This window comes from Hylobates moloch, unplaced genomic scaffold, assembly GCF_009828535.3.
Source record: "Hylobates moloch isolate HMO894 unplaced genomic scaffold, HMol_V3 SCAFFOLD_20, whole genome shotgun sequence".
Lineage (NCBI taxonomy): Eukaryota > Metazoa > Chordata > Mammalia > Primates > Hylobatidae > Hylobates > Hylobates moloch.
This window is the reverse complement of record NW_026652295.1, coordinates 13,163,602-13,188,276: the sequence shown is the minus strand read 5'-3', so window position 1 is coordinate 13,188,276 and position 24,675 is coordinate 13,163,602. Positions and strand designations below refer to the sequence as shown.

General features: G+C 42.0%; 1 protein-coding gene across 1 annotated transcript; it reads left to right on the top strand.

Moving 5' to 3' along the window:
* Positions 1-412: 412 nt before the first annotated feature.
* Positions 413-24,454, top strand: MCUR1 (mitochondrial calcium uniporter regulator 1). The gene is made up of 9 exons (XM_032140756.2): positions 413-971; positions 7,910-8,029; positions 12,602-12,705; positions 13,556-13,657; positions 14,531-14,572; positions 16,028-16,099; positions 20,956-21,009; positions 23,223-23,337; positions 24,378-24,454. The coding sequence occupies exons 1-9, from the start codon at positions 545-547 to the stop codon at positions 24,431-24,433; spliced, it is 1,092 nt and encodes a 363-aa protein (XP_031996647.1). The 5' UTR covers positions 413-544; the 3' UTR covers positions 24,434-24,454.
* The last annotated feature ends 221 nt before the right edge of the window (positions 24,455-24,675 follow it).

Below are 24,675 nucleotides of genomic sequence, written 5' to 3'. Positions count from 1 at the left end.
GAAACAAAAACTCTGAAAATTTAGATTTGAATGTATTATGTGAGGGCCTTTCCCTGGGCCCTGCTAATAATTCCTTAAAATGCTCCCTAAAACCACATGTTGGGGGACTTAGGATAATCAGTGAAATCCAGGGCAGCCTGTCGGTCTGGGACTTTTCACAGGACACTGAAGGGCACCGGGGTAATTCCTTTTTAAGAACAGCAATGCAGTGAATATGCAAATCATGACAGCAGCAAGCTCCTTCCAGTTCCGGAGTGCCTGCAGGCTCCTCCCGACCGCCGCCGTCGCCTAGCGAATGGGGTGGGGGCTCGCACGGTCCCCGCAGAGCTCCGAGACTAGCCACCCCGGCTCGGCCCCGCATACCGGAGCGCCACCGCGGGCTCCCGCCGCCCCGCCCCACCCCCGGCGCGCCCGGCAGGAAAGGGCGGTCCTGCGCTGCCGCCCACGCTCGCTCCCGCCGTTGGACTCTGGGCCTGGACCGCGCGTGACCGGCGCCGCGAGCTAGAGGCATGAGCGCGCGCCCGGGCCAGTGAACGGCTCGGGGATGGACTGCGACTCGGTCGGCGGCCAGAAAACCCAGCGCCTGCCCCGCCGCCGGCGGCTTCTCTTCTTGCCCGCGGGCCTCAGCGGAAGACCGGGCGGCAGCGAATCCTCAGCACGCCGCTGCCTCTCTGCGCTCTCCGACGGTCTGGGGGCGCTGCGCCCTCGCGCCCCGGCGGCCCGCGGCGGCGTGTCACGTGCCTCGCCGCTGCTCCTCCTCCTGCTAGTGCCCTCCCCGCGCTTGGCCGCCGCAGCCCCGCGCCGGCAGCTCGGGGACTGGGAGCGCTCGCGCCTCGGGTATGCCGCACCCCCGGCCGTGCGCAGCGGCGCGTGGAGGTGCTCACCGGGCCTCGGCCCGGGCGTCGCCGCTGCCGCCGGCGCCCTTCCCCAGTACCACGGCCCGGCGCCTGCACTCGTTTCCTGTAGGAGAGGTGAGGCCCAGGCGGGAGAGGAGAGGGGGCTCGTCTTGCGGTGCTGGACGGCGGGGCGGGGACCTCGGCTACAGCCTCCCCGAGGAAAGGCCCGGGAGGCCGGAGGGCGGGTCAGCCAAGGGCACCGGCATCTCCCCGGAGCGTGGGTCGAAGGTCCGGGCCCGCCCAGCTCGGCCGCGGTGGCGGGGCTTAGCCCAGAAGAGACGAATTCCTGGGAATCCCGGGCGCTAAAGTTGGAGGGAGGTGCGTGCTGGGGCGGGGAGGTGGTGCCCGCCCACTCCTGGGGTCTGCGTTTGGGCGCCGCCTTCCAGGCGTTCTGTTTGGCAGCGCTCAGCCTGTTGGCCGTTCAGGGGGAAGGGGTGTGTATGTTTGAGGAGCAAAGCTCTGGGAAGTGAAGGGATTGCTTTACAGTTTGATTTCAGATTCTGATTGAATCATTAATTCGTGGAGTCCTAGCGTTTACCCTGTCCCTGGCGCTTTTCTAGATGTGTGAGATATATCAGTCCACAAAATCTTCCCTCTAGAGCTTGATTCTAGCAGAGCAGACGCAGTAAATATGTGTGTGTGGATATACGTATGCATAATTGATGTATATATAATTTATATATACAAATAATTTTTATATATTCATAATTTGATACATGGTATAGAAAAATAGGATAAGGCTTGGGAAGTGGAATGGGTCTCCAGTTGCGAATTTAAATAGGGTGATCAGAATCGATTTCATTGAGAAGGTAGCATTTAATTAGAGTCATGCATCCCTTCAGGACAGTCGCCTACTGAGAAATGAGTCATTAGGCGACTTCGTCCTTGTGTGAATATTGTAGGGTGTGCTTACACAAACCTGGATGCTACAACCTACTACACACCTAGACTATCAGGTAGATCCTGGTGCTCCTAGGCTACAAACCTGAACAGCATGTTACTGTACTGAATACTAGAGGCAATCTGAACACAATGGTATTTGCGCATCTAAATGTAGAAAAGGTACAGTAAAAATATGTATTATAGTCTCATAGACCACTGTCGTGTGTGCCCCTCTGTCCTGGGCTGAAAGGTAGTTGTGGGGCGCATGACTAGGAAGTGAGAGAGATCACTGCCCTGGAGATTAGGAAAGTAAATAGAATCAACTTATTAGATAGCATATTGTTGATTAACGAAAAAAATCATTTCGGATAATCAACAGACTTGGCAAAATTATCACTTTGGGCAGTCTATACATATTCATTAGTAGCCATCACTAACCACACATTTTTCATATTCAACAGATAGGCGCAGTAAATGTTGACTATAGCTAAAATTTAAGAATATCTTCGGCTGGGGTAAAAACTGATTCGTAGAGCAATAGAGTGAAGGAAACTTTATATAGAGAGAGTGGGGAATGAGTAGTGAACTCGGTGTCACTGTCCTTCAGTAATTAGGAGTTGGAGATGAGTTTGGTCTTTATTGCTGTATTTTGCCTGTTGTTGTGCTTTTTCTGACAAGCTAGTAATTTCCAATTTGTTTTTCTCTCAATAGAAGAGTATGGGGCAAAAAGAGAGTGTTCTTTCTCATGGATTTGCTGACCAATCAGTAAGGTGGTACTGTTGTTTTAGTGTCAGCGATCTCATTCTTCAGTCATCATAAAAAATGAGTATGGATGCATAAGAACAAGCAGAGCAGAGACACAGTTAAGGAAGGGTGTATGCCCATTAACCAGCTAATGAGCGTTTCCCAACCGTTTGTTTGCTTGGTGCCTGAGGTTCTCAACTGGGCTACTTAAGGATGTCATGAGTAGGAAGCTTTCCTCATCCTGTCCAAGGCTAACTTTGGGCTCCTATTGTAATTGTGGGTTTTTAATATCCTCTCGATGGGCTGAAGGTCCCCAGAAAGGGGAATTGCATGTTACACGTTAACACAGCTCAGTTGACTCGCTTCCTTATGATCAGTGAGGCGTCTGGGAGTTGGCCACGTCCTCAGGTAGTGCCCTTTGACAGAAGGCAAGAGGGCATTTCCTTCCCTCAGCCGGGGTTGGAGTGCCCATTGGGAAGTGACCAGCCCTTCTGTCGACCTTTCAGAGGCAGGATTTCTTGGAATTAAGCTTGCTGTTTCTGGTTCCAATCTTTTTGAAAAAGAACAATAACAACAACAAAAAAACTATAGTATCCAAATTGGCGTTACAAAGTAGTCATGTGATTGTTTTGTTTATGTGGAGGTAGGGGTGAGGAGGTTGTGTTTTAAATACAGGAATGATTATTTTCTTACTAGAAACAAGGAATTTGGGTCTAGAGGAATCCTGTCACTCTTTACAAGTCATTCCAGACTCAGGTGTGTTCACGCTCCCTGACACATGGGACAGTCCAGTAGAGTTCTAGGGCCGGTGAGGTGGTCCTTAGGAGGTCCCCTAGAGAAGTGCTTTCATTCATTCACTCCCACTCTTTCTCAAGCTACGTCTCTTCTGTGTTGGGCAGACATCCTGGGTCTCTTCTCGTGGAGGCCAGTTCTGGTCTCGGGACTGGAAATAAACTGAAAAAGAGGTACCAGATTTAAGTGAGCTCATTTATGTGAAAAGGGAAGAACTGAGGAGCAAGGAATTCATCTCGAATTTTCCCTCTAGACAGTTGCATAATCCAGATTGTAGAAGTCATTACAGTTCAATTACCAAAAAAAAAAAAAAAAATTATTCCTAGCCTGCTGTATGCCAGGCGCCTTGCCAGATGCTAAAGATAAAAAATGAGCAAGACTGGCTGCTCCTGGGCAGCTTGGACAAATAGATGATACAGATGAGGAAATAATGTAGTAAGTGCTGTGTTGAGCTATCTGTACTGAGCTGAGAACACAGGTATGGGCGCAGTAAAGGTTGCTCCCTTAGCTGGGTGGAGGAAGCAGAGAGAACCATAAAGTGTAAAAAAGAAAATGCCACACCTGGAACATAATGTATACTCAGTAAATTGGCGATTTAATGAAGAAGGGTAAAAAGAATGCTTAAAGTTTAACGATTGGGAAAGGGGAGCAAGCCATGCTTAAGCATGCAATTGCAGGAAATAGAATAGCTTAGGTTGCTAGAAAGAAAGCTGAAAGGATAAGCGTGGTCATAAATAGCAAGGGCTTTGTATGCCAGGTCAAGGACCTCGTGTCATAGCACAGTGGTTCTTTGAATCTCAGGGCCCAGTTTTACCAACAAACACAAACACACGTAAGTCATTGCACTTTATATTGTGTCAGTCTGCAAATGGTTCTTGATACAGATATGGATTATTGCATGTCTTTTACCCTCCTCTTCCCAAGCTGTGAGTAGGCTGGGAGTGACTCCCATAGGCTGCAGCAAAGCGTCACATCTGTAGGGTTCAGTCCACATCATATTTTTGTTTACTCTTGATTTCATTATAGTGTAATCAGGGATGAAGGACTGCGAGTGGAAGCTGATCAGCTGGAGCATCTTTCTGGTCATTCAGAGGCCTGCTGGGGAAACCTTTGACCTTTGAGTTGGCAGGTGACCCTTCTTGCTCCTACCTGTCTTCTACAACACCAGACCTCAGACTGGTGCCAGTTAATGGCAAAATTAGAAGAGTAATGGCAAATATGTAGCAAGATTTTCATATACTAAGTTGATTAAATGGAAGTTCTTTAGATTGTTCATCTTTTTTTTCTTTTGGTGTCATAATGTCTTTTTTAGTACAATATTTAATAGTAGTAGTAAGCAGCTATATTTAAATTTTCTTTCATGACACAATTAAAAATTGGCAACTCAAATATTGTTTTATTTATTTATTTTTAATTAATTTATTTTTTTGAGATGGAGTCTCGCTCTGTCACCTAGGCTGTAGTGCAGTGGTGCGATCTTGGCTCACTGCAACCTCCACCTCCCGGGTTCAAGCAATTCTCTTGCCTCAGCCACCCGAGTAGCTGGGATTACAGGTGCCTGCCACCAATCATGGCTAATTTTTGTATTTTTAGTAGAGACAGGGTTTCACCATCTTGGCCAGGCTGATCTTGAACTCCTGACCTCGTGATCCATCTGCCTCGGCCTCCTAAAGTGCTGGGATTACAGGCGTGAGCCACCACGCCCAGCCTTTTAATATTTTTGTTTTCGATACAGGATCTTGCTTTGTCACCCAGGCTGGAGTGCAGTGGTGTGATCATAGTTCACTGCAGCCTCAAACTCCTGGGCTCAAGCCATCCTCCTGCCTCAGCCTCCCAAGTAGCTGGGAATAGCTGGGACTACAGGCACACACCACCACACTCAGCTAATTTTTTTTTTTTTTTTTTTTTGAGATGAGGTCTTGCAGTGTTGCCCAGGTTGGTCTCGAATACCTGGCCTCAAGTGATCTTCCCACCTTGGCCTCTCAGAGTATCGGAATTACGACCATGAACTAGTTCACCTGGCCCAATTAAAAAAAAAAAAAAAAGATTTTAGCAATTCATAAAATCCAAAAGCCAAGAAACTGTACCATATACTATATCATCTCCCTCAGATGAGTACCTTGAAACAAGAAGTTTACAAAATGGATTGGATCTGTGGCTAAATGCACAAAAACTTATAGAAAAGGTAATGTAAAAATTGTTAGAACATAGCTCTCTAAAGATAGGCTTTTGCGAAGACATTACAAGGAAAGAATGCTGTTGACCGATATCTCTTATGATTAAAGATGAGAAAATCCTTAACAAAATACTAGCAAGCCAAATCCAGCAACTTACAAAAAGTGCAATGTACTTAAAGTATAATGTACATTAAAGTGTAACATTCCTAAATAAATGGAAAGACATCCATGTTCATTGATCTGAATACTTAATATTAAGGTGGCAGTACTTTTCAAACTGACCTACAAATTTAACACATCCCTATCAAAATCTCAAGTGGTTTTCTTGTAGAAATTGACACACAGATTCTAAAATTCTTATGGAAATACAAGAAAACAAGAATAGCTAACCAACCTTGACAAACGACAAAGTTTAAAACCCACACCTTGGGAGGCTGAGGTCGAGTCTGTAGTGAGCTGTGATTGCACCACTGCACTCCATCCTGGGCAATAGAGCGAGACCCTGTCTTAAAAAAAATCAAGAGCAACAACAAAAAAAACACTTTCTGGTGTCAAACTTAAAACAAACTTACAAGTAATCAAGAAAGTGTGGCACTGGTGTAAGGACAAACACATAGATAAAAGCATTAGAATGGAGAGCCCAGACACAAGGCCTCATGCTTACAGCTCACTGATTTTCAGCAAGAGTGACAAGACATTTCAGTAGAGGGAGTGGTGCTGGGACAACTAGATATCCACATGGAGAAGAATGAAGCTGAACCCACTACCACACACCATTTAAAACACTAATCCAAAATGAGGAAAAGACCTCAATGTAGGAGCTAAAACTGTAAAACTCTTAGAAGACATGGGAGTAAATTTTCATGTACTCGGATTACCTAGTGGTTTCTTACGTATGTTATCAGAAGCACAAGCAACAAAAGAAAAAAGCGCAAGCAACAAAAGAAAAACCAGATCAGTTGGACTTCATCAGAAGTAAACTTCTGTGCTTCAAAAGACAGTATCAAAAAGTGAAAAGACAACCCACAGAATGGGAGAAAATATTTTCAAATCATAATCAGATAAGGAGCCTGTATCTAGAATATGTAAAGAACTCTTACAGCTCAGTAATAGAAAGACAACCCTATTAAAAATGGGCAAAGGACTTTGCCTTAGTCTGTTTTGTGCTGCTATAAGGAGATACCACAGACTGGTAATTTATAAAGAAAAGAGATACATTTCTTGCAATTCTGAAAGCTAGGAAGTTGAAGATTGAGGGGCCCACATCTGGCCAGGCCCTTCTTGCTGCTTCGTAACGTGGCAGAAGTCAGAACAGCACACGTGTCAGGGAAGGGGTGGCAAACTCATTCTTTTATCAGAAACCTATCCCAAGATAGCAGCGTTAATCCATTCATGAACCGAGCCCTCCTGATAGCCTAGTCATCTCTTAAAGGACCCACCTCTCAACACTGTTGCTTTGGGGATTAAGTTTTGAACACATAAACTTTGGGGAACACGTTCAAACCATAGCTGACTTGCATACACATTTCTCCAAAGAAGATATCCAAATGGCCAACAAGCGCGTAAAAAGATGCTCAGCATCCTTAGTCATCAGGGAAATGCTGATTAAAACCACAGTGAGATACCACTTTACACCCAATAGGATAACTATAATTTTTTAAAAACCCAGATAATAGCAAGGGTTGGTGAGATGTGAAGCAATTGAGACCCTTGTGCACTGCTAGAGGGAGTGTAAAATGGTATAGCTGCTTTGGAAAACAGTCTGGCAGTTGCTAAAACAAACATGGAGTTATCATATGATCCAGCAATTCTACTCCTAAGTATATTCTCAAGATCATTGAAAACAACGTCCATGTAATTTGTAATCGCCAAGAAGTAGAAACAGCTCAGGCATCCTTCAACTAATAAATGGATAAACAAGATTTAATGTAGCTATACAATGGAGGAGTATTCAGCAATACAAAGAAATAAAAGTATGGACGTGCTACAACATGGATGACCCTTGAAAACATGCTAAGTGAAAGAAGTCGGTCACAAAAGACTATATATATTATATGATTCAATTTCTATGAAATCTCCAGAGTAGATAAACGAAAGAGACAGCAAATAGACCAGTGCTTGACCTGGGTATGGTTGGGGGCAGTGGAGAAGGGCTGGGGGAATTGGAAGGTGACAGCTAAGGGGTACAGTTTGTCTTGAGAGTGATGAAAATATTCTAAATTTGATTGTGGGATGGTTGCACAACTCTATGCCAAAATCTATTGAATGGTATGCTTGAAATTGGGTGAATTGTGTATCTCAGTGAAGCTGTTATAAAGTACCAGATAGGCTTTGGGGTATGCCTTATTTTCTCAGAGTGCTGAGTTGCTTTTGTTTTGCATGAAGTCTGTTTTGAGCTTAATGTCCTTTCCACCCTAGAGCTAAGCCTGTCTGCTGGATCCCTGCAGCTGGAGCGCAAAAGGAGCGATTTCACCTCTTCTGGGAGCAGGAAACTCTACTTCGACACTCATGCCTTAGTGTGCTTACTGGAAGACAATGGTAATCCTCTCTCATTCGTCATTTAGTGCCTTAGAAAAACACTTTAAATTATGACTTCTCTTATGGTTTCATTTAATTTCTCATGTTTCTCTTTGACTTCTATTTTTTATTTGTATTTAATTTATTTATTTAGAGACAGGCTCTGGCTCTGTCACCCAGGCTGGATTGCAGTGGCGTGGTCTCGGCTCACTGTTAACCTGCCTCCCAGGCTCAAGCCATCCTCCCACCTCAGCCTCCTGAGTAGCTGGGACTACAGGCACACACCACCACGTCTGGCTGATTTTTATATCTCTTTGACTTTTAAGCCTATGGGTAATCTTCTAATTAATCTCCGTTTTTATAAGTCCTCATTTTTTGCTTGAGGACATTTTTGCTTCATCAATAGAATGGAGACTTTTCTCACACATTGTCTCTTTGTCCAAGTGAAGTGTATTTCTGTAACATCACCATGGAAGTACAGTGTTATAGGTAAAAATTTAGACACAAGTCAGCAAAGCTGAAGAATGATTCCTATGACAACAGTGTCTGAAGCACAGAAGTGATAGTTTTATTACTGTGCATCTTGTGTGCTTTTTAAAATCCTGTGAAATTGAAATGTTGCTGAGTAGCAGTTCTTGACAATTTCAACTTACTGTTCTTTATTCTTTTTTCTTTTTCTTTTTCTTTTTCTTTCTTTTTTTTTCTGAGATGGACTCTCGCCCTGTCACCCAGGCTGGAGTGCAATGGCGCGATCTTGGCTCACTGCAACCGCCACCTCTCGGGTTCAAGCGATTCTCCTGCCTCAGCCTCCTGAGTAGCTGGGATTATAGGCACAAGCCTCCACGCCCAGCTAATTTTTGTGTTTTTCATAGAGATGGGGTTTCACCATGTTGGCCAGGCTGGTCTCGAACTCTTGACCTCATGATCTACCCGCCTCAGCCTCCCAAAGTGCTGGGATTACAGGCGTGAGCCACCACACCCAGCCCTCTTTTTTCTTTTTAATATTCAGCCTAACATTCTCCCTTATTGCTGTTAAGATAAAAGATTGTTCTGGTATATATGGCATTCATTGAAAATGCACTTTAGACTTAGAATGTAGGGAACATTCTCGTACTAAATCATATTTAGACAAATATACCAATTATAATTCTCTATATGGTGACACATTCTGAAAAATCAGAATTTCAAAATAGTGTAAATTATGCTTGTGAAATAAATTTGCCTGTGTTTTTACTTCATTGTTTAGTTATTTGTCCAGTTGTACATGTTTGTGTCCGAAAAGCTACTCTCCGTAGAGGTACTTCACATGCCTAAGACAAAGTGACAGAATGAATTATTCTGTGCTTTGTGGGAGAGAGCAGCTCTGGGCTCGAGCCTAACTCTGCAGACTTCTAGTTGCATAGCTTAGGAAGCCTTTTCTCCTTCTCAGTTTCCATTTGCCCATCCATTATGGTATGAGTGTAATAAGAATTCCAAAGATCTTTTTGAATATTAAACAAGATAATATGCATGAATGAACTTTGGAAAAACTGTCATATGCTGTGTAATAATTTTCACAACTTTTCCTGTCACAGTAGCCTTTTTTCGCCAAAACTTCTTTCAGTACAGAATTTAAAAGAGAAAAGTAGAAGTGAGAAGGGAGCACGTGAAGTTACTCTGATAAGGCCAGGCGAGGTGGCTCATGCCTGTAATCCCAGCACTTCAGGAGGCTGAGGTGGGAGGATGGCTTGAACCCAAGAGTTCAAGACCAGTCTGTGCAACATAGAGCCTGACTCTACTAAAAAAAAAAAAAAAAAAACAAAACTGATAAGCAGAAGTCTTCCTAGTTTTCTTGATTTTAAACCTTAACCCATGGTTATTTGCATCTTTGAAGACTGTGGTGTGAGGGCCACACTGCAGTACGTGGTGTGGAGGGGCTGTTCAATCCAACGTGGATGAGTTGGGGGTGTCTGAGATGATTGGCTGAGTAGGAGGCCAGGAAGGACTTTTCAAGGCATATTCTACCCTTTCTTTATCCAGACCTGTCTTCAGATTAACAAAATTTCTTATATGCCTGTGATCTCACTGACCCTGGTTCTGTCCTATTCCCTCGTGTCTACAAAAAATTAATTTCTGCCTCATAACTCATTAGGTTTTCAGACTTACACTTTTTTTTTTTTGAGACAGAGTCTGGCTGTGTGGTCCAGGCTGGAGTGCAATGGCACAATCTCGGCTCACTGGAAGCTCTGCCTCCCAGGTTCATGCCATTCTCCTGCCTCAGGCTCCTGAGTACCTAAGACTACAAGTAGTTGGGACTACAGGCGCCTGCCACCACGCCCGGCTAATTTTTTGTATTTTTAGTAGAGATGGGGTTTCACTGTGTTAGCCAGGATGATCTCCATCTCCTGACCTCATGATCCGCCCACCTCGGCCTCCCAAAGTGCTGGGATTACAGGCTTGAGCCACCGCACCCAGCCAAGACTTCCACTTTTTCTTATCCCTTTCTCCTCCCACAAGTGGTTATACAGTATATGGCTTTAGAGTTTGTTTTACAATCAACATAAGTTCTCTTTCTACCTTTATTTTTCTTTTCCTCTTCATTGCCAAACCTAATTTTTTTCTTTTTTTTTTTCTGAGACAGAGTCTCACTCTTTCGCTCAGGCTGCAGTGCAGTGGCGCAGTCTTGGCCTACTGCAACCCCCACCTCCCGGTTTCAAGTGATCCTCCCACCTCATCTTCCTGAGTAGATGGGATTACAGACATGCACCACCACACCTGGACAATTTTTCTGTATTTTTACTAGAGATGGGGTTTCACCATGTTGGCCAGGCTGGTCTCAAACTCCTGACCTCAAGTGATCCACCCACCTTGGCCTCCCAAAGTGCTGGGATTACAGGCGTGAACCACTGTGTCCAGTTGCCAAACCTAATTATGTTTAAACATGAACTCTTTTTTTTTAATTAAAATTTTTTTTAAATTTTATTTACATTAAAACGGAGATGGGATCTCACTATGTTGCCCATGCTGGTTTTGAACTCCTAAGCTCAAAGATCCTCCCACCTTGGCATCCCAGTGTTAGGATTACAGGCGTGAGCCACCACACCCAGCCAGTGAACTCTTCTTAATAAAGCTTTAAAATTTGCAAAAGTTTAGTTTGAGTTTTTAAAAATTAGAAAGACAGCTGAGAAAAAAGAAAACAGATTCAGAGCTAAACAATGTTAACATTTTGGTGGGTAACCTTTTGTATTTTTTTCCTAGACATGTGCACAACACACGTTGAAAAATTAAAGGATTTTGATGAAAGTGATGGGAATAGGTCTTTGGAGGTTTTTTTCCTTCTCCTTTAAATCTGTGTCTTTGATTTTTTTGTTCATTATAGTCCCATGCTTCATCTCATCCAAACAAATTCCATTAATTCAGTACTACTTTATTCCAAAAAATACACAATTAATTACAGGAATCAATAGATTCTTCTGAAATTCTTATAGCTGGAAGCATTTAATAGAACTATTTCCCAGGCACTCAGTTTTAAGCATTTAATTGGCATTTATGTGAAATAGGAGTTACGTTCCAACGTTTTTAAAAACAATACCAAGTACTGGCAAGGCGTGGTGGCTTGCACCTGTAATCCCAGCACTTTGGGAGGCCAAGGCGGGCAGATCACCTGAGGTTGGGAGTTCGAGAACAGCCTGACCAACATGGAGAAACTTCATCTGTAATGAAAATACAGAATTAGCTGGGCATGGTGGCGTATGCCTGTAATTCCAGCTACTCTAGAGGCTGAGGCAGGAGAATGGCTTGAACCCAGGAGGTGGAGGTTGCTGTGAGCTGAGATCGTGCCATTGCACTCCAGCCTGGACAACAAGAGCAAAACTCTGTCTCAAAAAAAAAAACAATACCAAGTACTGCATTGAATCTCTGTCATTCAATTCAGTATCATTTATTGACTGCCAAAGAACATATTTTTTCCACTTTGGGTCTCCCAGACTAGTTACTGAATAGAATTGTGGAGGAAAAATGAAAGAGCTGATTTTGTCTTTTATCATTACGTTAGCCAACAGCTAGATTACTATTTATATAGTCAATGATTTGACTGCCTTATGCTGGACATAAAACAGCTGAGCTTTCCTATTTAAGGAAATCATTTTTTAATCATGTACACATTATAAAATTAAATAAATATTGTCCACCATAGAAAATTACATAATGCAGAGAAACATAAAGAAGAAAATAAAAATGACTATGAATCTTTGTTAAATTATAAAAACAAGAATTGCATCTGTAATTTTGAGTCTTGCCTTTTTTCACTTGACATTGACTTGCCAGCATTGTCTATGTCATTAAATAGTCTCTGAAAACATGACTTTTGATAGCTAGGAAGGACTTACAGATCAGTCAGCAAAGCCACCGGTACCTGGGGAAGCCAACTTGTATGTTTCGTGCTTGCTCTGAGTGACCAACACATCACAGTTTGTGGCTCTACCCTCCTCCCTGCCTCCTACCACACTGTGCTGTACTCTTGCTCCTGGATTTGGACATTCACATGAATGTGTGCATTTGCTGTGGGCTTTTGTAACCCTGAGCATGATTTTTTTTGCTTGTGTGCTTGCTTAGGGTTTGCTACTCAACAAGCAGAAATCATTGTGTCTGCACTGGTCAAGATCCTGGAGGCCAACATGGACATCGTCTACAAAGATATGGTCACCAAGATGCAGCAGGTTAGCCTTGTTGGGTGGTTTAGCAAATTAGGACTGTGAAGATGGGATATTATTTGTAGTAATGTTTTAATGTAATTTTTTGGATAATACCCAGTTGAAAAGTATATAGTAACTTTTACCATGATTAAGAGGCAAAAGATTACAGTGGCATAAAAAATACTTACTCAGAGCTATTTAGTCAACAGTTGTAGAATCATTATGCTTGAAAGCTCACTGTTCAAAATGATTCCAGTGAAATATACTTTAATAAATGGAGGCGTGGCCTGAATTATAATATTATAGCATCATGTTCTCGAGTCTTCAGATCACCACCCTTTAGCTGTGATTCACTTGGTAACAATAACCAGATATGTGGTTTTTGTTTTCTTATGTTTTGGGGGGGTTTTTTTGAGACAGGGTCTCACTGTTTGGCCCAGGCTGGAGTGCAGTGGTGCAGTCTCAGCTCACTGCAGCCTTGTTGACCCCCTGGGTTCAAGCGATCCTCCCACGTCAGCCTCCCAAGTAGCTGGGACTATAGGCGTGCACTGCTACAGCTGGCTAATTTTCGTACTTTTGGTAGAAAAGTTTCACCATGTTGCTAAGGCTGGTCTCGAACTCCTTGGCTCAAGCAATCCACCTGCCTTGGCCTCCCAAAGTATTGGGATTACAGATGTGAGCCACCTTGCCTGGCCAGATTTGTGTTGTTTTTTTTCTTTTGCTTTTCCCCTTGTGGAATAAAAGATGACTTTACTGAACCTCTTCTTGTGTCCATATTCTCCTGGTTTCTCACTAAGAAGATAGCACATTGAGATGATAGGAAGTGGACTTTTTAGGGTAGACTAGATTATGTATTTTGTTTTTCTTTTCCTAGGAAATCACTTTTCAGCAAATAATGTCTCAGATTGCAAATGTGAAAAAGGATATGATTATTTTGGAGAAGAGTGAATTTTCAGCCCTCAGAGCAGAAAATGAGGTAAAACAGAGCCACTCACACTTAGAAAGTTGATTATATTAAGACATCGAGATGAAATATATACACATAAAAGAGCACACATAAGTGTACATCTCAGTGAATTTTCATACAGTGTACACTTCCAGTCAGATCAAGCAGGAAAACCTGACCAGTGTCCCTTTCTCATGCCTCTCAGTTGCCCCTGCGCCAGAGGAAATGCTGTCCTGGCTGATAACACCATTGACTAGTTTCGCCTATTCTAGAACCATTTGATGGTATCATACTGTGTGTCTTGTAGCAAGAGATCATTTTTTTCATTGTCTATAGTCTTACATGAATAGGCCCCATCATTCTATTGTAGTGTATATTAGAATTGTTTCCAGTTTTTGGTTATTTTGAATAATTGCTGCTGCAAAATATCTCCTGTGTTTCTTTTAAATAGAGCATATGGGATCAGCATTTAAGTAAGTGTTCTCTATGCATCTTTTAGTTTCAGTCCTATTTAAAGTCCCATAGGGAAGGCCATTTATTGCCTGTTGACCTTAGCCTTGTAAGAAACCTTCTAGGAAAAAGTAAAGTGGGAAAGTTTCAGACTCTCTAGGTTGTCCTTGAAATCAGTTATTTGAGGGTAGAATTAGTTAAAAGATAAACTGAAGGAGATACTAAATAAAGCAGGGTCACTGAAGGCAAATGTGTGTGCCAAACACAACTGAGTTAACTTTATGTAGCCTCCAAGATGAATTCAAACTTGTGTTGTAATGCCATTCTGCAGTCAATACGGTTTCTGAATGAAGGAAAAGCCTGAAGAACTTGTGCATAAATATATATTGTAATATTTGTCGATTACTACGTTTTATGTTGTTCTTTCTAAAGACTTTTTTAATGTGTTTTTAGAAAATAAAACTCGAACTACATCAGTTAAAGCAACAAGTAATGGTAAGATTCGCTTTCCTGTTTGTTGGCTTGTTTGTAATTATATAAACTTAATAAGTATAATATTAGAAATAGATGTTTTTAAAAACTTAATTCTATGTGAAATGTTTGTGTAATATGCCTCAAAAGTACACATTGGAAGATTTAGCTAAGAACACAGCCAATGAATGAATTACTGTTGTCTATAACCATATTCATTACGAAAATTGTGGCTGGGCATGGTGGCTGATGCTTGTAATCCCAGCACTTTGGGAGGCTGAGTGGATCGCCTGAGGTCAGGAGTTCAGACCAGCTTGGCCAACATAGTGAAACCCTGTCTCTACTAAAGATACAAAAATTAGCTGGGCGTGGTGGCAGGTGCCTGTAGTCCCAGCTACTCAGGAGACTGAGGCAGGAGAATCACTTGAACCCAGGAAGCAGAGGTTGCAGTGAGCCGAGATTTGTGCCATTGCACTCCAGCCTTGGTAACAAGAATGAAACTCTGTCTCAAAAAAAAAAAAGAAAAAAAAAAAAAAGAAAATTGTGTTCTAGGAGGAATTAAGTCATTTTTAAGTAAAAGTTTTTCTAAAGTAGCCGCATGGAAGGAACCCTTAAACTCTCTTAGACTGTCTTTTAGAGAATCGCACGTGATTTTTAAATGCTTACTGTGCCAGCTATTTCATGTTTTTTAAATAGAAAAAACATAGATATTAAAGAAAAAAGGCTTTGATATGTATCAGAGAAAAGGCTCTGTGTAAACCAGATTTTAATATTTTGCTGCTTTGAGTCCATCTTTGCTTTCCAAAGTTGTTTAAGATCAGCTTTATTCATAAGTTCCATTCAGAGATTGTATGAGGAGTCTTGAGGTTAAAAGCAGCAACAGGCCGGGCGCGATGGCTCACGCCAGTAATCCCAGCACTTTGGGAGGCCGAGGTGGGCGGATTACAAGTGAGGAGTTCGACACCAGCCTGACCAACATGGTGAAACCCCATCTCTACTAAACATACAAAAATTAGCCAGACGTGGTGGCATGCACCTATAATCCCAGCTACTCAGGAGGCTGACGCAGGAGAATTGTTTGAACCCCGGAGGCAGAAGTTGGAGTGAGCAGAGATCACGCCATTGCACTCCAGCCTGGGTGACAGAGCGAGACTCCATCTCAAAAAAAAAAAAAAAAAAAAAAAAAAAATGGGGATGGAGGTCAACAACCCACTCTAGACTGGCATAAGCATAGAAGGGGGTTATTTGTGTCTAACTGGGAAGTCCTGGGATGGGCTACCTCCAGATGTGGCTTGGCCAGAGTTCCCTGATGCCCGGAGGCCTAGATCCATTTCTCTGGAAGCCCCTGGCTCTGTCCCTCCCTGGGCTGCCTCCCCTACGATAGGGACAGTGGGGGCAGTGGTCCCGGCGTCACGTCCTCAGAGAATTTGGGTTTCTTACTTTGGATTTCTCCTTCTTTGTTGTTTGCCCTCCTTTTAGGATGAAGTGATCAAAGTCCGAACAGATACCAAATTAGACTTCAACCTAGAAAAGAGCAGAGTAAAAGAATTGGTACGTTCCTTTACTAAAAATACATTATGAATTAATTTATTTTTGGAATGGAATGCTTGGTTAAGCCTAAGTCATAGGTACTGTTAAATGTTTATCTGTTTATCAGTGTTAGGGTGTATTTTCTCTATTATAATAATTTTGGATTAAGACTTAAATTTGATGCTTTCAAAAGTAACATTAAAATTAAAATCCTAGTTAGTCAGTTTGAATCTTTGTTTCAGAAATATTAGATATCTGTTACATAGACATTCTTAAAGAAATTAAATGCAATCTTGATCTATTTAATACTGACTTAAATCTTCATAGGTCTTGATCTTGCAAAAGTTAAGTTGATTATCTCAGGCTTGAATATAGTAAATTATTAATATTAAATAATATTAAATTATATACTGGAATTCAAGATTAAAACATTTGTGGCCAGGCACGGTGGCTCACGCCTGTAATCCCAGTACTTTGGGAGGCCAAGGTGGGCAGATCACCTAAGGTCAGGAGTTCGAGCCAGCCTCCCTGCCCAACATGGTAAAACCCTGTCTGTACTAAAAATACAAAAAATTAGCCGGATGTGGTGGTGGGCACCTGTAATCCCAGCTACTCGGGAGGCTGAGGCAGGAGAATTGCTTGCACCCAGGAGGCAGAGTTTGCAGTGAGCTGAGATCGTGCCACTGCTCTCCAGCCTGGGCAACAAGAGCAAAACTCTGTCCCCCCCCCAAAAAATAAAAATTCTATGCTGTCTTTTAAATGTAGTGAGAAGTTGTGAGGGTGTTTTGTTTTGTTTTGTTTTGTTTGGGTTTTTTGAGACAGAGTCTCACTGTTGCCGAGGCTGGAGTGCAGTGGCACCGTGTCGGCCCACTGCCACCTCCGTCTCCTGGGTTCAAGCAATTCTCCTGCCTCAGCCGCCCGAGTAGCTGGGATTACAGGCGCCACCACCACGCCGGTTAGTTTTTATATTTTTAGTAGAGAGAGGGTTTCACCATGTTGGCCAGGCTGGTCTCAAACTCCTAACCTCAAGTGATCCGCCCACCTTATCCTCCCAAAGTGCTGAGATTACTGGAGTGAGCCACTGCGGCTGGCTGGCAAGTGTTTTGTTTTTTTTTTTTTCTTTTTTTTTTGTTTGAGACAAAGTCTTGCTCTGTTGCCCAGGCTGGAGTGCAGTGGCGTGATCTTGGCTCACTGCAAGCTCTGCCTCCCTGGTTCACGTCATTCTCCTGCCTCAGCCTCCAGAGTAGCTGGGACTACAGGCGCCCGCCACCATGCCCAGCTAATTTTTTTGTATTTTTAGTAGAGACGGGGTTTCACCATGTTAGCCAGGATGGTCTTGATCTCCTGACCTTGTGATACGCCCACCTCGGCCTTTCGAAGTGCTGGGATTACTGGAGTGAGCCGCCGCACCCGGCCTAAGTGTGTTTTAATAAAGATATGTGTCGGGTTGCCTCTAGTGATTTTTAACCCTGTCTGAATATTCAGCCGTCTTCTTGCTCAGACTTTATTTGAGTTTGGTAACATCAGGTGCCTTTTTTATTCTTAGCATAATGAGAAATAGGGCAGAGAGAGCATCTTGCACTAACACAAAACTGAATAGACGTGCAGAAAACTGAGTACTCACAACTGTTTGTTGTCTTCTCATTTTTCACAATTTGCTTTTAATTAAAATGTGCTCTAATGATAAGTGAAGGTAATACTGAAACTCAACAAAGCAACCTACTTGTGTTTTGGAATGCCACTGGATTTCAAGAGTTAATCCCAGCTTCGTTATACAAAATACTTATTAAGGCTGTGTTACCTGTCTTTCTAGTCTTACGACAACAGTCTCCACCCGTAAAGATTAAATCACCTAGTATTACTAAAATAGTTACTGACTATAGCATGTCACTGGTGTCTGGAAGAGGAGAAACTCTTTTGGTTACCTTTATCTTTATGGGGTGTGTACTCAGGAAGAACTGAATTCACTTGATGTAGGAAAATGACTGTGTGTAGTTAACTAACCTGGGAAAAACTGCATCAAGGACATCAGGAAATACAGGGCAGATTAAGGCCAGTGAATTTTTTTATATTTTACATAGAGTCATTTTAATAACATAACTAGGCTGATCTATATGTACATTTTTCAATCATGTAACAGTTAGATTTTACTCATTTTAAGTCATTCACATCATCCAGCAAACAAAAATTTTCCAGAAATTTTTTTCACAATTATAATTTTAGTCTTTAAACCAAAATGAAAAAATTTCTGCCGGGTACGGTGGCTCACACCTGTAATTCCAGCACTTTGGGAGGCCGAGGTGGGTGGATCACCTGAGGTTAGGAGTTCGAGGCCAGCCTGGCCAACGTGGTGAAACCCTGTCTCTACCAAAAATACAAAAATTAGCCCGGCATGATGGCAGGCGCCTGTAGTCTCAGCTACTCGGGAGACTGAGGCAGAGGAATCATTCGAACCCAGGAGGCAGAGATTGCAGTGAGCCGAGATCACGCCACTGCACTCCAGCCTGGGTGACAGAGCGAGACCCTGTCTCAAAAAAAAAAAGAAAAAAATGATGAAATTTCATTCTTGCAAATATTAATATTTTTAAATTATTGGATATATAGAGTGGATCCATTCAGTGTTCTTATAAGAAAAGTAAAGCTTATAATATTTTGCAAATTTGATAATGCAGCACTCAAACTACTTAACTTGATTTTATTTTACTTGAATTTACTAGTTAAATATGCTGATAAATATAATCTACATGTAATTACTTTATCTGGAATGACTATATTGACCTTAATCTCCAGAAAGCAACCAATTCACAGAGTTTCAATTAAATCCTGTCCATCATGATAGTAACTTTTTCTACATGACACAAAAGTGTCTTTGTGGTATATTTGAACAGTAACTGTGACTATGAATTGTTCTCATAGTCTTTTTTTAGTGTTTCATTATTATTTTAATTTCAATGGGTTTGGGGGGAACAGGTGGTGTTTGGTTACATGAAGAAATTTAGAGGTGATTTCTGAGATTTTTGGTGCCCCCATCACCCTAGCAGCGTACACCATACCCAGTGTCTAGTCTTTTGCCCCTCACCCACCTCCTACCCTTTCCCCCAAGTCCTCAAAGTCCACTGTATCATCCTTTTGCCTTTGCATCCTCATATCTTAGCTCCCATCAAGCCAGTGAATTTATGTGATTTAGTAACCTAGCTGGGAGATTGTTCTTGGTAATCATAAACTTAGATTTCTCTGAAGCACAAGGCAGTAGTAAATTATACAGTGAGCGTGTTTGTAACATGCATTGGTGAAGATGAGTTTTTTGGCTCTCGTTCTTTTGGTAAAGTTATAAGGTTAAATATTAAATTGCAAATTAACTATGATATTTACAGCCAGTTCCAAAAGCAGTATGGCACATAAACTTTTGGGGCATGGGGATATAGACCCACATAGATGTTATTTTTAAAACCATGGCAGCGTCAAGATTTAGGCTCTTCTTTTTGAGGGTGAGTCAATGTTGAGTTAATGAAGACTGACTGCACAAAATCTTGTTCCACGCCGCCCTCTAGTGGTCCTCTGATGCATAGGGCTCTCCTGGTCTGAAACCCTGAGGTTTAAAGAGCATTGATTGTTCTTGGTTTTACAACCTACTCCTTGGCTTAGGGTTTTGGGGTTTTTTGGTTTTGTTTCTCTCTCTCTCTCTCTGTCTTTTTTTTTTTTTTCCTACTTCTAAGCTCCCAGTAGTCCCAGGAGAACATTTTATAGCTAGAAAGTTTCTGTATACTTCAAAGCATTAACTTTTTCTTTCTATAACAAAATTAATGTAGGTCTTAAAAGTCTTCATTTAAATTACTGATTGTCATATGCTCAATTAAATCCTGTTGCCCACTACTAAGGAGATAAGTCTGATTTCAATCTTACTGTCTACAAAACTGCACTAAATCTTTTCACTGACATTAATAGCCAAAGGCGAGATACTTTAACTCTGGGTAGAATTAGTTCCTGTAGTAGCACTGGATTATGACTACGCCGAAGTGGGTTTTTTTTATTGTTATTAAAACCAACATGTGCAGGAGGCTAAGGCGGGAGAATTGCCTGAACCCGGGAGGCAGAGCTTGCAGGGAGCCGAGATCAAGCCACTGCACTCCATCCATCCTGGGCAACAGAGTGAGACTCCATCTCAAAACAAAAAACCAAACCAAAAAAAACCCCAGCGTGTGATGAGTTAGTGTATTTATGTATTTACATTGTGCTTTATAATCACAACACAATGTCTTTGTCATAGAATAATAATCCTTGCAGCTGTTTTTTCCCCAACTTCATACCTTTCCTGTCTTTTGTTGAGACTCAAGTAGTGACCTGTTTTGCTACTAGTTATGATGGGATAGCTCCTAAATTGAGTTGAGTCTCCATTTTCAACCCTCTCAAAACCAAAAACCATGTGACTCCACATCCTTCGAAACTGGTCCCCAGGGTGTGCTGCTACAATAGTGGGAGGGACCTAAAGACATCCCAGGAATGATGCAGGGAGAAGTGACAGATGACTAAGGAAATCCAGATATTGGAGGAATGAGTAAGTATAATAAGAAACTTTAGCCAGCACAGTAGGTCATGCCTGTAATCCCAGCACCTTGGGAGGCCGAGGTGGGCAGATTGCTTGAGCTCAGAAGTTTGAGACCAGCCTGGGCAACATGGCAAAACCCCATCTCTATGGAAAAAAAAAAAGAAACCTCAAGTAACAGTTATAAAGAGGCAGGTAGGCTACTTCGTCCCAGAGGTGACTTTCTGGTGTTACATATTCTAGGAGGTACTGAGACCAGAATATTTAAGGCACCAGAGAAGGAGAAGAGAGAGGAGTAGATCAGAATCTGACCCATGTTATGTGTTTATTTCAGTATTCATTGAATGAAAAGAAGCTGCTGGAATTGAGAACAGAAATAGTGGCCTTGGTAAGAAACAAGACTTTGATTTTTCTTTGTCATTGTACTCATCTTTGCTTCGTCCCATGCGTGGTTGTTTGTAGTGATAATAGGAAGTTACATGCAGGTTTACTGTCATGGGAATTTTTTACATTGTGCTAAAATACACACAACATAAAAATTAGGATCTTAACCATTTTTTAAGTGTACAGTTCAGTACACTTAAAGTACATTCACATTTTGGGGCAACCATCTCCACTGTCTGTCACAGAATTCTTTATTTTGCAAAATTTAAACTCTGCACCCTTTATACATTCCCGTTTCCAGCCCCTGGCGACCTCCATTCTACTGTCTATGAATTCGACTATTCTACATACCTCATGTAAATAGAGTCATAGTGTTTGTCTTTTTGTGGCTGGCTTATTTCGCTTAACACAGTGTCCTGAAGGTTCATCCATGCTGTTGGAATGCCAGGACTTTCTTCCTTTTTAAGGCTGATTAGTATTCCATTATATGTATATACCACATTTTCTTTATTCGTCTGTCAAGGGCACTTGTGTTGCTTCCACCCGTTGGCTTTTGTGAATAGTGCTGCAGTGGGCATGGGTGCACAGATGTCTACTGGGATCCCTGCTTTCAGTTCTTTTGGGTATATATGCAGAAGTGGAGTGTCATGGGATTTTTTGCACTTCAAAAAATATTTGGTTATCTTAATCGAAGATAGTTATCCTATGAAAGATTTAAACTTTCTTAATGAAAGTTTCCTTTTCTTCTTTTTTTTTTTTTTTTTTTTTTTTGAGATGGGGTCTCGCTCTGTCATCCAGGCTGGAGTGCAGTGGTGCAATCTCAGGTCACTGCAACCTCCTTCACCTCAGCCTCTAGAGTAGCTGGGACCACAGGTGCACACCACCACACCCTACTTGAAAGTTTGTTTTTCTTAACGAAAGTTTTATTAAGAAAGTTTAAATCTCAGTAACTGAAGAATAGTGAGGAATGGAGAAGTCTTATTCTATTTTTAATTTATAGCATACATTTCTCCTTTTCCATACTGTATGGAACCTGGGACCTCTGAAACCCCCAAGAGGTTTTCATGACAGAATTCCAGAATCCTGGGATATTTCTGTGGAATAGTTTTCTACTCATCCAGGCATTTATTTCTTTTTTTCTCTGCCTGAATTGGTAGCATAGGGAAAGACTTAGTTGCTCTAGGAATTTTAGTGAAGCATTCCCACAGTTTTTATGCTTTAATGCAGTTATACAACCCCCTATAGCGTTGGCCAAACCCACTGCCTTCTTGAGGGTTGATTATGTATCCAGTTTAACTGTATTATATTTGGGGAAGGACAGAAATTAGCCCTGGATAGTCAAGCCTCATAGTAATGAAACACTTGATATTTGAACACGAAAGAAGAAAGTTTTTTAAAAATATGACTAGAAATAGCTCAAGACAAGCACTGCCGCTTTTACATTATCTAATACTCCATTTCTTTTTTTTTTTTTTTTTGAGACGGAGTCTTTCTCTGTCCCCCAGGCTGGAGTGCAGTGGCGCAATCTCCGCTCACTGCAAGCTCCGCCTCCCGGGTTCACGCCATTCTCCTGCCTCAGCCTCCCGAGTAGCTGGGACTACAGGCGCCCGCCAACACGCCCGGCTAATTTTTTGTATTTTTAGTAGAGACGGGGTTTCACCGTGTTAGCCAGGATGGTCTCCATCTCCTGACCTCGTGATCCGCCCGCCTCGGCCTCCCAAAGTGCTGGGATTACAGGCTTGAGCCACCGTGCCCGGCATATCTAAGACTCCATTTCTTGAAAACATTTTTGAGTTTACTGTCTGTCTTTGACTAAGGAGGATTCAGAAGGATGAGATGTAGCCGTTGCCTTTGAGAATAGACCGGCCTCATAATGCCACCTCATTTATATAGCAACCTAGAGCTTACAAATGCTTTTTCACATAGATTATTGCATTTGATTCTCTAAACAGTCTAGGTAAAGGCAGGGCCTCTGGCTTGGTTGTTTCGTTTCGTTCTGTTTTTATTTTTTTCAAATAGAAAACTAAGGCCTGGAGAGGTTAAGGGTCCTGACCAATGCAGTGTAGCATTAGGGTTTTAGAACTGAGACTAAAGCCCAGGCCTCCATAGTCTTACCCAGGTTTCCCTGTGACTGCACCCCGTTGGGAAGGAGCTATAGGATGCTGAGCAGAGGGGACGTGCTGTGGTCTAACGCTGTGACTCTCTTCGTTTTAAAAGCATGCCCAGCAAGATCGGGCCCTTACCCAGACAGACAGGAAGATCGAAACTGAGGTTGCTGGCCTCAAAACCATGCTTGAGTCACACAAGCTTGATAATATTAAATATTTAGCAGGTAAGCTATTTTATATCTATTTAAATCAACCTGAAAAGAAAATAAATTTATAAAATAAGTCATTGACAGATACTGCATTTCATTGATTCCAACACTTTCTGAAATATTTTAACATCTCTGAAATTGGAAAGCATCTTACAATTTCCAGTAGATGAAGTATCATAGTTTAATTGGCACTTTTTCTTTCTTAGTAGTAAATAAAGTAATTGTGTACTTTATAATTGATAGAATTGGAAATTTGATAAGATACTATAATTGAACTACGGTTATTAGGGATTTTAATGAGATTCAAGAGAGGAAATATTTTATGGATAAAATGGAAGGTGTGTTTCAGTTGTAATCTTTCTGCTTCAATTGGTGACACTCCTTTTAAGGAGTTATTTTACTTTCGAGATTTTTGATCCAAAAGAGAGAATGAACATTCATGTACCACCCCCACATCCAAATTAACCATTATTTAAAGTCAGATTTAACATCTTGGATTAATTAAATATTTTAAGGTTACAGCATTATTTAATAGTGAAATGTTCTTCTTTATATTAAATTGTGTGTTACTGTCTATATAGTGCATATACATAGACCTTGTGACCACAGAATTTTTGCAATTCGAAACTTTTATTGAAAAGTTTTCTTAGCCTAGGCAACCCAGCGCGACCTAGTCTCTACAATAAGATTTAGCCGGGCATGGTGTCATCCGCCTGTAGCTTCAGCTTCTTGGGAGGCTGAGGCAGGAGGATCGCTTGAGCCCAGGAGTTTGAGGCGCAGTGAGCTGTAATCACACCATTGCATGGTGCACTCCACCTGGGTGCCAGATGAGACCGTGTCTCTAAAATAAGAAAACAAAATAAGGGGTGTGGGATTTTTTTTTTCAGTAGGCAGGTGTTTCACAGAATATGGCACATTAGTGAGCAATCTAAGTTTCTAGGTTTTCTTTTTTAGGTTTTCTTAGTAAATAAATGTGTGTTTTCTTAAAAAAAAGATGTTCCCTCAAGTAACTCTTAACAGAACTAATAGTATTCTCAATTGTTTTTTTCTTACAGGGTCTGTATTTACATGCCTAACAGTAGCTCTGGGATTTTATCGCCTGTGGATCTAATAAAGTGTCTGTTTAAAGAGATTTCTACTGTTTTGCCTTAAGAATACCAGATTGTTGGCCGGGTGCGGTGGCTCACGCCTGTAATCCCATCACTTTAGGAGGCCGAGGCAGGCGGATTACCAGGAGTTCAAGACCAGCCTGGCCAACACGGTGAAACCCCGTCTCTACTAAAAAATACAAAAACTTAGCCATGCGTGGTGGTGGGCGTCTGTAGTCCCAGCTACTCGGGAGGCTGAGGCAGG